Raw genomic sequence first — 16132 nt, forward strand, 5'->3', positions numbered from 1 at the left:
GAAATAAACAAAACCTTTCATACTTGAAGCGCCGAGCTTCCGGTCTCCGACTCGTATGTATCTGTTGTAGGTGAACTTTTTCATATTTGCTAATAATGTTGCGCTCCTAGTGTGAAGCGTATTCAGTTGACTATTATCAATACAGCGCTTCCCAAATTAAATTATTTGTGTAAATGGCACTTTAAAAAGTACGAATGATTTTTTAACTATGTACACGCGGAACTGTCATGCACTTACTGTTCCTTCATCATCATCATCATCATCAACGGCGCAACAACCGGTATCCGGTCTAGGCCTGCCTTAATAAGGAATTCCAGACATCCCAGTTTTGCGCCGAGGTCCACCAATTCGATATCCCTAAAAGCTGTCTGGCGTCCTGACCTACGCTATCGCTCCATCTCAGGCAGGGTCTGCCTCGTCTTCTTTTTCTACCATAGATATTGTCATTATAGACTTTCCGGGCTGGATCATCCCCATTCATACGGATTAAGTGACCCACCCACCGTAACCTATTAAGCCGGATTTTATCCACAACCTGACGGTCATGGTATCGCTCATAGATTTCGTCGTTATGTAGGCTACGGAATCGTCCTTCCTCATGTAGGGGGCCAAAAATTCTTCTGGGAATTCTTCTCTCTAACGTGGCCAAGAGTTCGCAATTCTTTTTTCTAAGAACCCAAGTCTTCGAGGAATACATGAGGACTGGCAAGATCATTGTCGTACAGTAAGAGCTTTGACCCTATGGTGAGACGTTTCGAGCGGAACAGTTTTTGTAAGCTGAAATAGGCGCTGTTGGCTGACAACGGCCGTGCGCGGATTTCATCATCGTAGCTGTTATCGGTTGTGATTTTCGACCCTAGATAGGAGAAATTGTCAACGGTCTCAAAGTTGTATTCTCCTATCCTTATTCTTCTTCGTGTTTGTGTTTGACCAGTGCGGTTTGATGTTGTTGGTTGATTCGTCTTCGGTGCTGACGTTGTCACCATATATTTTGTCTTGCCTTCATTGATGTGCAGCCCAAGATCTCGCGCCGCCTGCTCGATCTGGATGAAGGCAGTTTGCACGTCTCGGGTGGTTCTTCCCATGATGTCGATATCGTCAGCATAGGCCAGTAGTTGGGTGGACTTGAAGAGGATCGTACCTCTTGCATTTACCTCAGCATCACGGATCACTTTCTCGAGGGCCAGGTTAAAGAGGACGCATGATAGCGCATCCCCTTGTCGTAGACCGTTGTTGATGTCGAATGGTCTTGAGAGTGAACCTTCTGCTTTTATCTGGCCTCGCACATTGGTCAGGGTCAGCCTGGTCAGTCTTATTAATTTTGTCGGGATACCGAATTCTCTCATGGCCGTGTACAGTTTTACCCTGGCTATGCTACCGTAGGCGGCTTTAAAGTCGATGAATAGATGGTGTAACTGTTGTCCATATTCCAACAGTTTTTTCATCGCTTGCCGCAGAGAGAAAATCTGATCTGTTGTTGATTTGCCTGGAGTGAAGCCTCTTTCGTATGGGCCAATGATTTTCTGAGCGTATGGGGCTATCCGGTCTAGCAAGATAGCGGAGAATATCTTATAGATGCTACTCAGCAACGTGATACCTCTATAATTGCTGCACTATGTGATATCTCTATTGTTCCTTAGACGTGAAAACACAAAACCAATAATACTTAAGGCATCTAGCGTTCGGTTTTCCAGTTGGTTCCTTTTTCAAACTCAAAACCGAGTAAAACAAGTCGGAATACCAGGAGCTCGCGCTTCGGGTATAAAGGTTTTGTGTTCTTCTTATAGCTCCAAATCCAACATATTCCTTCATATTTTTCGAAACTACGAGACATACGTACATATTATAGCCTGTTTCCGAATACTGTACACATATATGCACGTAGATAAATTGATCGTACCCATATTTCCGCTTTACTTCTTACATCTATCTGAATTTAGCACTACCCGCGAAGTTCATTAGCACTCATATACTATACCTACATGCACACATGTCTGGTTGGAGTAATTGCTATTCATATACAAATGACTAAAAAACTAAAACAAAATAATTCGTTGGGACTTCATTCATAAGAACTCATGTCGTTGTGGTATTGACGAATTGATATGTGATGATGATATCATGCAGGTTGTAGAGTGCACGAAATTCACAAAAAACGATAAAGTTTTACCCCCTATAACTTCGTTAATAATAGTTGGATTTTCTTCAAACCAAATTGTTCATTATGTTCTGCATTATACGCATGCCGGGTAAATTTCTAAACTGTGGAAATGTACTATTATTAACTTTATTTGTGCAGATACCGGAACCGGATATATTTTCGTAGAAATGCACTAGTGTGATTTTTTTTCAGATTTTTCGGTTGGATAGGTTCTGAGAACGAGACTTGTTACACTTTTTTGGGGGTTACATTTTGAGGCCTTACTCCCCTATGTTTCACCAGTTTCGAAAAGTACTAATTGAGACCTTTCGTTTGATGGCTATGGCTACATTCAGTGAAAAAAAAAATTTACACCCTCCATTCACCTTCCCCTTAAATTACAACTACAAACAAAATGGTGCCACTTACTGCATGTAAAGGGAACACCCGATTACTTACTCTCACCAATTTTCATGACAATAAGTCTAGCCGTTTCCGAATAAATCGGGTGTGACAGGCAGACAGACGCCGACTCAAATAACGGCCCTCAACCAACTCCTCGATTCAGTTGACTGGCCTGTGCAGCTTATCCATCTGTCCAATGTACCACTAATTTTTCGACCCCGAATTTGAAATCGCGTTCTTTGATTTACGTATATGAAGCCATTCTGTACTCAAACAAAAGTCTCGCAGAATCCTCAGCGTTATTTGCATTCGCATGCATAACATTTCGCCTTATCCGCAAATAAACGTTAGAAATGCATTTAATAACGTGCATCATGAGCAAATCTATGTGAAAAGAACAACAAATATTGGAGAATTGAAATGAGGGTAGCGGATGTGTTGATAGAAGTTAAGGAGGAGAAAAAAGAAATATATTGAATATAAGAAAACGAATCCTTCATCAGCCTGTCGCAGGATAAGGCGGTCGAAATTATGCGTATCGTGCAAAACCACGTACACTACATTTTAGTCTGCAAAAAAAGAGCGAGAACATATTTACTCATCACCTAAGGACGTGCCTAATAGGATACGTGGATTTTTTCTTTCTTTTTTCAGGCTCCGGAAGCACAGTATATGCGGAAATGGACTGAATAACGGAAATAGAAAAATCTACTTTCATCTTTCAAGAGTTTCGCCTAGTTATTGAGGTGTATATGCATGGAATGAAGAAAGGTTACATAAATTCTTGTTGTTGTTCAACGGAAACGAAGCCGGAAGCCACGTATGCAACAATCATCCTTAACAACTGCTTCAAACTTGCTTTATCCGAAGTGTATCCTACTTCATCTCCTTGCTATGATTATGAGTGCAATTTCCATAAAATATATCTATCCCTCTATACAGTGTGGCTTTTTTCCAAAGCCAGTCCCACTAGATGATTTTCAGAGCAATCAAGTTCAATTGTAAGCTTTCCGAGTCCTTTTGATATTCAAATAACAACAATTGCGAAAGTTTCCTTCCGTTAGATATTGAGAAAACTGGTAGAGATGTATACATATGTATGTGTGTATTGCAACTATACCGCATATACCGAATATATGTACTCCATTAGTGCTCCCTTCTTCCGATGATAGACAGAAGAAATGTACAATTACCTTTTATGGGTCGTCATTGTCCTTCGTACAGTTGCAAATTTCCATACTGTACATCCTGTGATTGTGTTGAGAACAGCAATTGCTGTGAACGGAACTGCGAACACGACCGCCGTATCCAGATAATTGAAAATTGTGAGGTGATTCTGGAAAAGATATAAAAGAGGAAGTTTAGCTAGATTGGTCTGGAAATTCACTTAATTGGATGATCTCCAAAAATTGCCGATTCCCGGAATGTCTAATTCAGTTTTTTTTTTAATTTTCATTTCATTATTGCTGAGATATGTAAATGATATGCGTATCCTCGTAAACAACCTTACACAAACACCCATGGCCTGAATAAGGATCCAAGTCTACACCTAGGAAACGAGCACACCGGTAAGGAGCTTTAGGCACAAATTAGTTTTTGTAGGCTGTGTTGATTTGGGGCACATCTCGCGCACTATTTCCAGAAATTAGATCGGAAAGCCATCAACAACTTCAAAATATCATTTATCTGGTTTAATGGATTATCGCTGCTTTTCTTGGAGGCATCCTCTAAACTGGCCGCTTGTGTTGTCTCCGAAAATGTTCAGTACGTCCCTAATCTCTTCGCATGTAGGCGGTGCTGGAAAAGGCTATTTTCAAGTTTGCTCACTTTGAGTTTGTGGGATTAGATTGTGAAGTTGATTAGCTCTTCAATGAATTCAGCCCACAGCTACTTTCCATCCATATCTTTGACCAGATTGGATAAAATTGTAATAACGGTAATCACATCAATTGCGTTAAAGTTTGTTTAGATTTTGATGCAATCAATTATTTCGTTGGCGATGGCGAATGATTTCTTCAGACAAGTTTTTGTTGTTGCTGCCGTTCATTTTTCTGCAACGGTTTTTGTTAGCTTCTCGGCTTTTATTCGTAAAGATTGATCATAAACTGATAAAACAATAGATTTATCTTATCTAGAGTAAAGTGGAGATGTGTTTGTGTTTGTTTTATTTTTTTAGCAAATCTTTCGCTTCTTAAGAGTTTGCTGTAAGTTACTTCAATTTCAAATTGTCTACTGTATAAGAAACTTGCAAAAATCATTACATCCATTTAAAAAAAAAATACTTTCTGATCCCGCAGAGAATAGGTTATTAATAACTATACAATTAAAGCCTTCAAAATATCAGTATAACTCTAAATCATCATCATCAGCGGCACAATAACCGATATCTGATCTAGGCCTGCCTTAGTAAGGAACTGCGTACATACCGATAGCATCCCGATTTTGCGTTGAGGTCCACTAATTCGATATCCCTAAAACTTGGCTGTCGTTCTGGTCTACGCCATTGCTTCATCTGAGACAGGGTCTTCCCTTTCCACCATATACATAGCCCTTATAAATTTCTCGGCCTAGGACACCCTAATCTCGAGTTTATCTACAACCGATGGTGGTGGTGGAAGGTTCTTCTAAAAACGCAAGTCTCCGAGGAATACATAAAAATTGGCAGGATCATTTCTTGCGGAATATTTTTGGTAAGCTGACTCTGTTGACTGTCAACAACCGTGCGCGGATTTCATCGTCGTAGCTGTTACCGTCTGTGATTTTTGATCGTACAGGAAATAAATTATCAATGGTTTCAGAGTTGTGGTTTCCTGTCTTTGTTGTTCCTTGGTTTATGGTGTTTACTGCATTATTGTGCAGGCCAAGATATCGTGGTAATCGCTGCCTGCTCGATCTAAATGAAGGTAGACTGTACATCTCTGGTTGTTCTTGACGTCAGCATAGGCCAGTAGTTAGGTTGACTTGAAGGTTAGGTTAAAGAGGACGCTTGATAGGGCATGCTCTTGTCATAGACCCTTGTTGATGTTGTTGATGCCTCGCACATTGGTTGGGGTCAGCCCAGTCAGTTTTATCTATATGGTTTTCATACCAAATTCTCTCATGGCCATGTACAGTTTTAATCAGGCTAGGAGGATAGTAAATAATATCTTATGGATGGTATTCAGCAATATAATACCCGTGGGTTAGGGAAAAGGAAATGTCGTATTTGTGATCGAAATTTGACGCTTTATTTAACATACTTAGCATTATCCGATTTGCCATTATCCCCCCTCCTTATTTGCAAAAAACTCAGACAGCCAGTTTTCGCAAACCTCTTTTGAGGCCAACTTAGTAGCACCAAGAGCGTTTTGCATGGACCGGAAAAGACGGTAATCACTTGGTGGCAGGTCCGGATTGTACGGTGGGTGCGATAGGACATCCCAGCCTAGATCCCGTAGCTTCCGGCGGGGCATCAAAGATGTTGTCCTGGTGGAACACATCATCATTCCTATTGACCAATTCTGACGCTTCTGGTCAATCGCCTGCTTCAAACGAGTCGCTCACATCAGAGGACCGAATTGGGGGTCTAGCTATAGTTGAGTAGCTTATAGTGGATGATTCCCTTCCAATCTCACCAAACACACAGCAAAACCTTCCTGGCCGTCAATCCGGGCTTGGCGATGGTTTGGGCCGATCTTTTTCACTTGAGGTTGTCTTACGTGATCTACTTTTCATCACCAGTCACCATCCGCTTCAAAAATGGGTCGAATTCGTTCCGTTTCAGCAGTGCATCGCAGGCTTTGATTCGGTCCAAGAGATTTTTTTCCGTCAACTCGTGTGGCACCCACACATCCAGCTTTTTTTGGAATCCAATCTTCTGCAAATGGTTCCAAACGGTTTTATGGTCTATACTCAGTTTCTGGCCAATCGAGCGAATACTCACATGCCGGTCTACTTGAATGATTTCGACAATTTTATCGGTTTCTACGACGATTGGCCTATACGGGTTGTATCTTCAACATTCACTACATCAGAACGAAATCGATCGAACCAACGCTGTGCGAATCGATACAGTATCAGGCCCATAAACTTCACAAATTTGTTCGGCCGCCTTCGTTGCATTTTAACCTCTCAGGTAGTGAAAACGTAAATAATGACGAATTTCTTGCTTGGTGGACTCCATCTTTGACGCACTATAACTTGAGACTGAAACGTACGATCACAGCACTGTCAAAGAGGCACTTGTAGCACCGCTTTTCTTCTTCAAATAGCCGTATAGTATGACCCGATGCGATAAGTACAACACAAGATATGTTTAAGTGTCGCCATCTATTGACAAAATACAACATTTCTTTTTCCCCAATCCTATATATAGGACAGATACAGTCGGAAAGCAGATTTTCCTCTTTGCCTCAGTAGGATGAGCATCGATGTGTAGAGGGCTTCATCCTACTGACTTATTGATGAAACTTGTGGAACTTATGCGGTTGCTTCCTGTTCTTCTCGAGTTCATTGACCTGTTGGTTCGCCCGGGCTTCCTTCTTCAGTCTATGATGTCGCTTCTTCATTCGACGAAGTTCGTGATAGGTCTCTGCGCGTGCCCGCGTTCTTTGATGGTGCGGTATTGCCTAATATGCAGCATTCTTCGGTTCTTCATTCTCCAGGACCTCTATTGCTTGCAGTAACTCTAACTCTAAATATTAAACGAAAAAATCTTAGGCGAAGACGACTTTACGGTTTCTTACCAGGGCAGAGGCAAATCGTACTGCCTCACCTTTGCCTTGGGAGTAGTATGACCCAAGCGGCTCCCAGATGTTAAATGCTCCTTTATATATTCGCGGAACTCGACATGACTGCGAATTATAGTGAGCGTAAATTCGTCCATACTTTGGGCCAAAGCTTAGTCAGAGCTGAACATATTTTTTTTAAAGATCTTATTTTTTGGCCAGAATTTTTTTTTTCATTTCCAGAAAAAAATATATGTTGGGAATCATTTATTTCTTTGTTGAATTTATTAAAACCATGTCTTTACCTGTCTAAATATTGCTTTGGTTTTTATGAAGATTGCAAAAATGGGCCAATTTGTACATCGCTTCCAAAAACGATTGATTCTCACGACCGGCATGCGTTTATTACTAGGGAAATGGGAAAAGGTTGTAGTTGCCAAATTGAGTGCAGTGTGACATCTTGGGAACCTACTGCCACGCCTGGTTTCAGTAGTATGTAAGGTTTATGTCCGCGAAAACCAACTCATCCACTCTCCTTCCATTTTTCTGGTGGACTGGTACTACACCAAATTGCGAGAAAGGTTCCCACTTAGGCCATGCTTTTCCCTCTTCGGCGAATTTCCTTCCGTGTACCACCTTACTGAGCTATGTCTAGATCCTGATTAGTTCATAGGAAGGAATTCATGGGGTGCTAGTTAACCTCCAGCATTTCTTACGTAATATTTTGTGAGGTTATGTTGATCATCAAAGCATCACCTTTGGCTCCAAGTGTACATAATGGACAGTGGTATATTTTGGGTCTTGGCATTGCTTTCGTATTCTGGTTAAGAAGGAGAATTTCGCAACCTTAATCACAACAGATGCTTTTTGTAAGCACTATGTCCTTCCTAGAATTTTTTTCAGACGACAGTTTACTTCACAATACTCTCACTGAATCCAATGGCAATGTGCTTCAACTTCCCCATAGTTTTCCGAAGAGCTGTGTTTGTGAGGTATCAACCTGCGTGGGGTAAGGAACGACTTTATGCCTTTGACTATCGAAAACGGCTTCGATAATTTCCTGGAATGTGCGCACGCTTCTTGACAACGCTATCATGGGTTCCCACAATGCAGGCTTTCTCCAACTTGAGCAAGAATTGCAGTAATAACGGCTGGACGCTTTGGTCTTATCATAGTGAGATAGGCAGGGAGTACTCCCTAATCCCTTAGGGCGATATATTTTTACACCCTGGTCAAAGTAGTAATAGTGGAGGCCAATCCAGTATCACACTGATGCTAATAACTGCCATGAGGCGAGTGCTCGTTACCTTAGAGCTGACTGCTGACAAGATTGTGAGTATGAGATTCGGAGTTTTCCAATTTTGGGTCATGCTATTTTTGTAGTAATATAGGTCATTGGAAAGTTTTGTGGAATTTTTGCTATTATTAACAAAGTTATAACAGGCCAGAGTTACCTTGTGTGGAATTATTATTTCCTAAGACATCGAAAAGGAATACAGAATCGATTATAACTGAAGCGCCGAGTTTTTCGTTGCTAACCTGCGTTTTAATGGAGGGAAATTTGAAAAGGCTTGCATGGTTGTACATATTCAATTTCAACAGTGTGTGCGATTTGCATTCACTAATTCCATTCGAAATTTTTCCCCTGCATTCATCATCGTACGACCAACGTGAAATTCGTAGAAAGGGCTTTAGTTTAGGCCAACACGGGTGCTTTGATAACACCTTGCTTGTGTATGCAACGGTGTATGGTCTTGTTGGCCGTAACAACAGCAAGGTTGCTAGGCTACAACTTTCACCGCCTTGTTATTGGCGGCACAATGTTCGAGGGTAGGGCCTGCCTTGCCCGTGGTACTGCAGTCAGGGTTTTGGGAGTTTATGGGAACAAACGGCGCTACGCAGGGTTAATTGGTCTTGTTTGTAGTCACTGATACCTACCTATCCACTGAATGTGTATATTAGAAGAGGTTCGGACGGTATTCTCGAAATGTACTATCATTTGGTGGTTGCTTACCTTCGTTTGGTTGGGGGTACTGCATAAAACCTCGCAAATTTCAATATGATTCATTTGTGCAATCATACAGCAATGGGAGACCTTCCTTCCTACTTGGACGACAGAAGCTTTGAACAGCCCTCCCGGGTATATTGATGAATACTTAGCTCCATTAAAAATCTTTTTATCTCTTTTGAAACTTGCGGGTGGGTCGATAAACGCAAGCACCTGCGATTCCTTTTGAGTGAGGAGTGCGGGTGACGACGTGCTGAAACTCCATCTCCATTAGAAATTACCAGAAGGGGAGCGTAGCATATGCTATGCTAAAAATAATTCCACCATTGCATTAGTCAGGGAGGCAGAAGCTACTATTTAGCTAGCGTATACCGAACCGCAAAAGAACTTGTAGGTGCCTACCATGTACTCGTTGGACGTAAGCCTTTCGATGGTTCTGTGAGGAACGTTAACGGTACGCTTTTTATATTCTATGATGAGCAGGAAAGATAGAAGGAGCCCTTCGCTAGGATTATGAAGTTTGGACATCTGGCGCTGAAGAAGGGGCAAGTGGTCAGCTAAAAATAAGTCATTTGCTCCATTTGTTTTTTTGTATATTTTATTACTTTGACCTATTACATCTTTGTAGGATTTTTACGAGACCTTTCTGTCTTGTGCTCCGCGTTTTGGTTTATAAAATGAATCTAGGGCGAAATTAAGAGGGTTGTGAAAAAAACTTTCAAAACGTGGTGATGTACTATTGTGAACTATATTTTAGCATTACCTGTGCCTTAATCCGTCTGTATGAATTCGAGAACAGATTATTCTGATAACTTGGTTTTTTCCCTCTCTTCCCTTAATTGTTTATGGTGACTCTAATACTGCTATATTCTTCCCGCTCCTTCCTTATATCTTCTCTCACTATTTTCTTCCTGTATGAACCTTCTACCTCCTAGTTTAACTAAGTCCGCGTCAGTTATCATGTGGGTTGTTTTCCAGTTGGTTTTCCTCGTTGTATAATTCCTCTCCTTCTCTTCCCCGTTTGGAACAAGCTGCCTCTAGTCTTCTACTATATTCCTTCTAAACTTTTTGCTCATCTTATTGACAATTTAGACATCGTCTCGACCGCCTTCCTATTTTTATTATAATCTAATCGATACATTTCCCTCCCCGTTTGACCCCATTGGAAGGAGCTTTGGAGACTGGGATCTTCCCAGCGTGTGGGAAGAAGTCTTCATTAAAAAAGGGCTTATACTCTTACTGAGAATTTTCGCCTTAATTTCCTCCTCTTCTTTGTTGTTATTGGACGGGATATGTTAGCGACTAGTTGTCCGCTCACTCAGCGACTTAATAGCTGAGGAGGAACATCAATCATTGCAAAACGTTGGTCCACTGTTATCAATTTACTGGGCTTTACAAACTTTGTGACTAAATGTCTAAATTTCTCAGGAACTACACATTAATAGAGTTACCTCCGGTCTTCGACTGTGTAAATCACACGTTACATCTGTCCAGACTGACATCATTCAACATTCTCCTGTCACTTATCACAAAACTTGTCTCCTAACTTTCTAACCGATGTTGTAGCATTTCTTTTAGTAGTTACATATCCCATTCTTTTTATCTTTGTTTAGTATTCCACTAGGTTTCATTCTTGAGTCACTAACATTGTTCTTCATAGCTAACTACCTTTCATCTTTGTTTACTTACTCTTGCTTACTTTACACTGATAATATTAACCTGTTCTCTTCTCATAATACGTTTTCTTTCTATAATTGAACTTAGACGCTTTGCCTCACTGCTTCCGTGCTATTCGATAATATCACTCGCCTAAGTCCTTACCCGCATCCTTTCTTTACTCTGTTGATGGATACTTTTTATCATTTATGAACTATCTAAGCTTATACCGTGCCACCAATTGTACCTCCAGACTACTTTTATATTTCATTTTCTTATGATTTGGAGACTGTTTAACCCTTCTCAACACTCTCTCTCTCTTTTGTTGGGAACTACTCCTCCCTCTCGAGAATTCCTTACCCAAAGGGAATTTTCCAATGTTTTTTTTTATTTTGTCGGGGCTTCAACCGAGAAGTTTTGTCTTTCGACAGCATGCTATAATATTTTATTGCTTTTAGGTACCGGAATGTCACGGACAATTTTGACTTAACTAATGTTGACGGTATTCGCATAGATTTTTACTTGTATATGTATATTCGGCCGATCTGGTCTCTGACATCATCCTCATTGTAACTTCAGTCTTCAGCCCCGAAATAACCATTTCCTCATTATGGTTCCATTAAGTCGGCAGCCCCTCCTACCCTCGTTAATTAAAGTTACATATTTACTCAATATGGCTCCATCTATGCCGTATGTACTTTCCATTCTGGTCCAAATTGCGTTCGTTTGCTCGCTTTCCTCTCTATCGTAAGACTTTCTGTTTTGGTTTTCTACCGCTAATAGCGGCTCTTTGGTTTCTTCCGGTAGTCTACGATTTTCAGTGAATACGAGGACCACCTCTTCAACCAACTTCCTTAACTCCTTAACTGATTTTGCAGCCTCGTTTTTGTCCCGTTGTGTAACTCAAATGTCATATTTCTACTCATGATGCTATTCAGTGTTTACTGGTGTTCGTCGATGTTTTTGTACCGGTCTCGGGCTTGATTATAGGCAGTCCGGTCAGCATTGGTATGATATAGATTAATTATTTCCCCGTGACACTTTAATTGTTACTCGCATGTGTTCAGCACTTCCTTCCTTGCTAAACACAAAATTTCGCTCTAAATGTAAAAGCTGATCTATGGTCTGCGATATTCCGTGGGTTCACCTTGTGGAGCGTTGTCATACCAATTTCGGGAAAGTCATACCAATTTCGTGAGCATAGTGAACAGATGGCAGCGGATCTTCTTTTAGGTCGGATGTGATCGATGTAGTAATTGTCTAGTGGTATTGTTACGAACTTGCTTTTTACGTACTTCTACCGCTGTCACCAATTGTTACGATTTTCTATACGTAACCCCGTGGCTGTCACCAATTGTTACGTTCTTAGCTATTCGCACTTGTCACTAGTTCGTTACTTGCTTTGCGTAGGCTTGTATCACTGGACTGTGTAGCGCTAAACCAAAACCCCGTTCAATAACTTTAGTACAAGTGTTTATTAAACACTAAATTATTCAAACGTACTGCACAATTAATTATAGAACACATTCTTTAACTAGTACAATTCGGGGCGTATTTATAACCGACGCGTTTAGATCTACTTCTGAAACTTGACTGACTTGACTGACGCGGAACATTCCAGAAAGGCATGTAAACACTTTACTAGAAAACTACTTTGGGACGGGATCTTTCTGTCGGCATTAGAGTCATCTGTTGACAATTATCGTAACTAAATATTTGCTCTACTGTTATACAATTTTGGTGTCTTGGCTAATTGTCATAGCTACGATTCACACTGACGTCACACATAATTTTCCAAAGTGATTTTCGTAACAGTATGTTTCCCTTATCATCTGACTTTACGAATACCTCGCCTTTTCTTTGTTTATTCCCCGTGAAGATACGTTGAATGCAGTTTATGGTTTTTTTCCTTTCATATTCAGAAATCATAATTCATCATCATCATCAACGGCGCAACAACCGGTATCCGGTCTAGGCCTGCCTTAATAAGGAACTGCAGACATCCCGGTTTTGCGTCGAGGTCCACCAATTATCCCTAAAAGCTCTCTGGCATTCTGACCTACACCATAGTTCCACCTAAGCCAGGGTCTGCCTCGTGTTCTTTTTCTACCATAGATATTGCTCTTATAGACTTTTCGGGCTGGATCATCCTCATCTATACGGATTAAGTGACCCGCCCACCGTAATCGATTTAGCCGGCTTTTATCCACAACTTGACGGTCATGGTATCGCTCATAGATTTCGTCGTTATGTAGGCTACGGAATCGTCCATACTCATGTAGGAGGCCAAAAATTCTTTGCAGGATTCTTCTCTCGAACGCGGCCAAGAGTTCGCAACTTTTCTTGCTGAGAAACCAGGTCTCCGACCTGAGGACTGACAAGATCATTGTCTTGTACAGTAAGAGCTGAGACTTCGAGCGCAACAGTTTTTGTAAGCTGAAATAGGCTCTGTTGGCAGCCAACAACCGTGCGCGGATTTCATCATCGTAGCTGTTATCGGTTGTGATTTTCGATCCTAGATAGAAGAAATTGTCAACGGTCTCAAAGTTGTATTCTCCTATCTTTATTCTTCCCGTTTGATCAGTGCGGTTTAATGTTGTTGGTTGGGTAGTTTTAGGTGCTGACGTTGCCGTTTTGCCTTGCCTTCATTGATGTGCAGCCCAAAACATCGCGCCGCCTGCCCGATCTGGATGAATGCAGTTTGTACGTCTCCGGTTTTTCCCATGATGTCGATTTCGTCAGCATAGGCCAGTATTTGGGTGGACTTAAAGAGGATCGTATCCCTTGCATTCACCTCAGCATCACGGATCACGCCTAGGGGCCAGGTTAAAGAGGACGCATGATAAGGCATCCCCTTATCGTAGACCGGTAGTGATGTCGAATGGTCTTGAGAGTGATCCTGCTGCTTTATCTGGCCTCACACATAGGTCAGGCTCGGCCTAGTCATTCTTATCAATTTCGTCGGGATACCGAATTCGCTCATGGCCGTGTACATTTTTACCCTGGCTATGCTATCTTAGGCGGCTTTAAAGTCTATGAAGAGATGGTGCAACTGATTTCCATATTCCAACAGTTTTTCCATCGCTTACTGCAGAGAGAAAATCTGATCTGTTGCTGATTTGCATGGAGTGAAGTTTCTTTGGTATGGGCCGATGATGTTCGGGGCGTATGGGGATATCCGCCCTAGCAAGATAGCGGATGGTACTCAGCAACGCGATACCTCTATAATTTCTGCACTGTGTGGTACCTCCCTTTTTATTTATGATACAGATGATGCCTCTTTGCCAGTCGTTAGGCATTGATTCGCTGTCCCACACCTTGAGCACAAGTTAATGAACGGCTTGGTGTAATTGGTCCCCTCCATATTTAACCAATTCGGCTGTAATTCCATCGGCTCCTGGTGACTTATAATTTTTAAGCGGATGAATTGCACGGACTGTTTCTTCTATACTTGGTGGTGGTAATATTTGTCCGTCGTCTTCAGTTGGCGGGACCTCCAACTCGCCGATGTTCTGGTTGTTCAGTAGTTCGTCAAGTACTCAACCCATCGCTCCAATATTCCCATTCTGTCGGAAATCAGATTTCCCTCTTTATCTCGGCAGGATAAGCATCGAAATGTATAAGGCTTCATCCTGCTGACTTGTTGGTAAAGCTTGCGCGCCTGGTGCGGTTGCTCCCTGTACTTTTCTAGTTCACAGACCTGTTGGTTCTCCCAGATTTTCTTTTTCCGTCTGTGAAGTCGCTTCTCCGCTCGCCGGAGTTCGTGATAAGTCTCCGCGCGTGCCCGCGTTCTTTGAAAATGCAACATTACTCGGTATCATTTGTATTTTGATGTAAGCTATGGGAGCCAACGTATCGCTTGAATATGGGCTTCTTTCCTGCTTGGCTGTTAAAGTAGTTACTACTTCAAAATCTGCTTTATCTTATTACGTTTAAAATGTCCACATTCATGGGCTGCCTTAATCACTTCGCGCTCTCGTGATGAAGAATATGAGGGGATTGTCTGCACTTTCTTCTTAGTTTGATTTGGACTATCTCTATGGGTCGTATAACTTGAGGATTGTCTGCTGTGCTCTCTAGCCTTTGCTTTGCTTCAAAGCATTTTGATTAGGATGCGACTCAATACATTTACCTGATGCAAAGATGTTCTTGGCAGCCGTGCTCTGTGATATATCAGTACTTTGCCAACATCAAGGTCTAACTATGAAATCAAAAACAGATGAAGTTTTTCTTTATGGTTTAGACTCCTGGTATTTTGTAACTATTTTATTTTTTGTTTTAAAGAAGAGCGGGTCATTAAAAAACTAAACCAGGAACCAGTTTTTTTTTTACCCAAGAGCAGATTAAGGTAGCAAACTGGTAATAGTAGACCGACGATATTTCGTTGATCTGTGGAAAGCATTCTTGAGCTCTAGAATACTATTATGTAGACCGTTAATATAATTTTCATCTTGATTTCGACCTATTTTCAGCCTGTTTCAGTGTCCGGATGGCTCAAGTGGTTAGAGCGGTGGACTTGTCGTAGCGGAAGATCGCAGATCAAATCTTACTGGTGGCAGAGGGATTTGTTATTGAAACTGGATGTCAGATACCAGTCGCCTCAGCTGTGAATGGGTAACTGAGTTAAATCAAGGTAAAAATCTCAGGCGAGAACAATGCTGACCAGATTCTTTCCCATTATGTACTGTTACGGTTTTGAATGAAGTCTAACACACTTCAAGGCCCTGATCCAATACGGATTGTTGCGCCAACGATTATTATTTTCCGAGTTGTCACAATCTCGGCAAATGCCGAATTTCACCTAATACTAGCACTAGGCGCAAGGCATTTACGCTCGGACGATCCTACCTACTTAAATTATAAAGGGACGTTGGTGATGGTGGCCGGTGTAGGTCAATGGAAGAATCCGTCTTGGGTTCTTAGCAAGAAGAATTGCGAACTCTTGCTCGCGTTCGAGAGAAGATTCCTCTGAAGAATTTTTGGCCCCCTACATGAGGATGGACGATTCCGTAGCCTACATAATGACGAAATCTATGAGCGATACCATGGCCCATACCAATGAGGCTTCACTTCAGGCAAATCAGCAACAGATCAGATTTTCTCTCTGCGACAAGCGTTGGAAAAAGTGTTGGAATATGGACAACAGAATTCGATATCCCGACGAAACTATCATAATAAGAGTGACTAGGCTGACCCTGACCAATGTGCGAGGCCAGA

At 41.5% G+C, this 16132-nt stretch overlaps 2 protein-coding genes across 9 annotated transcripts in view; one reads left to right on the forward strand and one right to left on the reverse strand.

Moving 5' to 3' along the window:
- LOC119649635 (protein furry) overlaps positions 1-16132 on the forward strand; it is a 582748-nt gene that overhangs the window by 379101 nt on the left and 187515 nt on the right. The window lies entirely within an intron of this gene.
- LOC119649638 (thyrotropin-releasing hormone receptor) overlaps positions 1-16132 on the reverse strand; it is a 233547-nt gene that overhangs the window by 114205 nt on the left and 103210 nt on the right. For both annotated transcript variants that reach the window (XM_038051890.1, XM_038051889.1), the window contains exon 2: positions 3739-3881. In XM_038051890.1, coding sequence (XP_037907818.1) covers positions 3739-3881 — 143 coding nt within the window. The remainder of the gene's footprint in view (positions 1-3738; positions 3882-16132) is intronic.

The sequence above is a fragment of the Hermetia illucens genome, chromosome 2 (genome assembly GCF_905115235.1).
Source record: "Hermetia illucens chromosome 2, iHerIll2.2.curated.20191125, whole genome shotgun sequence".
In the NCBI taxonomy this organism is placed as follows: Eukaryota; Metazoa; Arthropoda; class Insecta; order Diptera; family Stratiomyidae; genus Hermetia; species Hermetia illucens.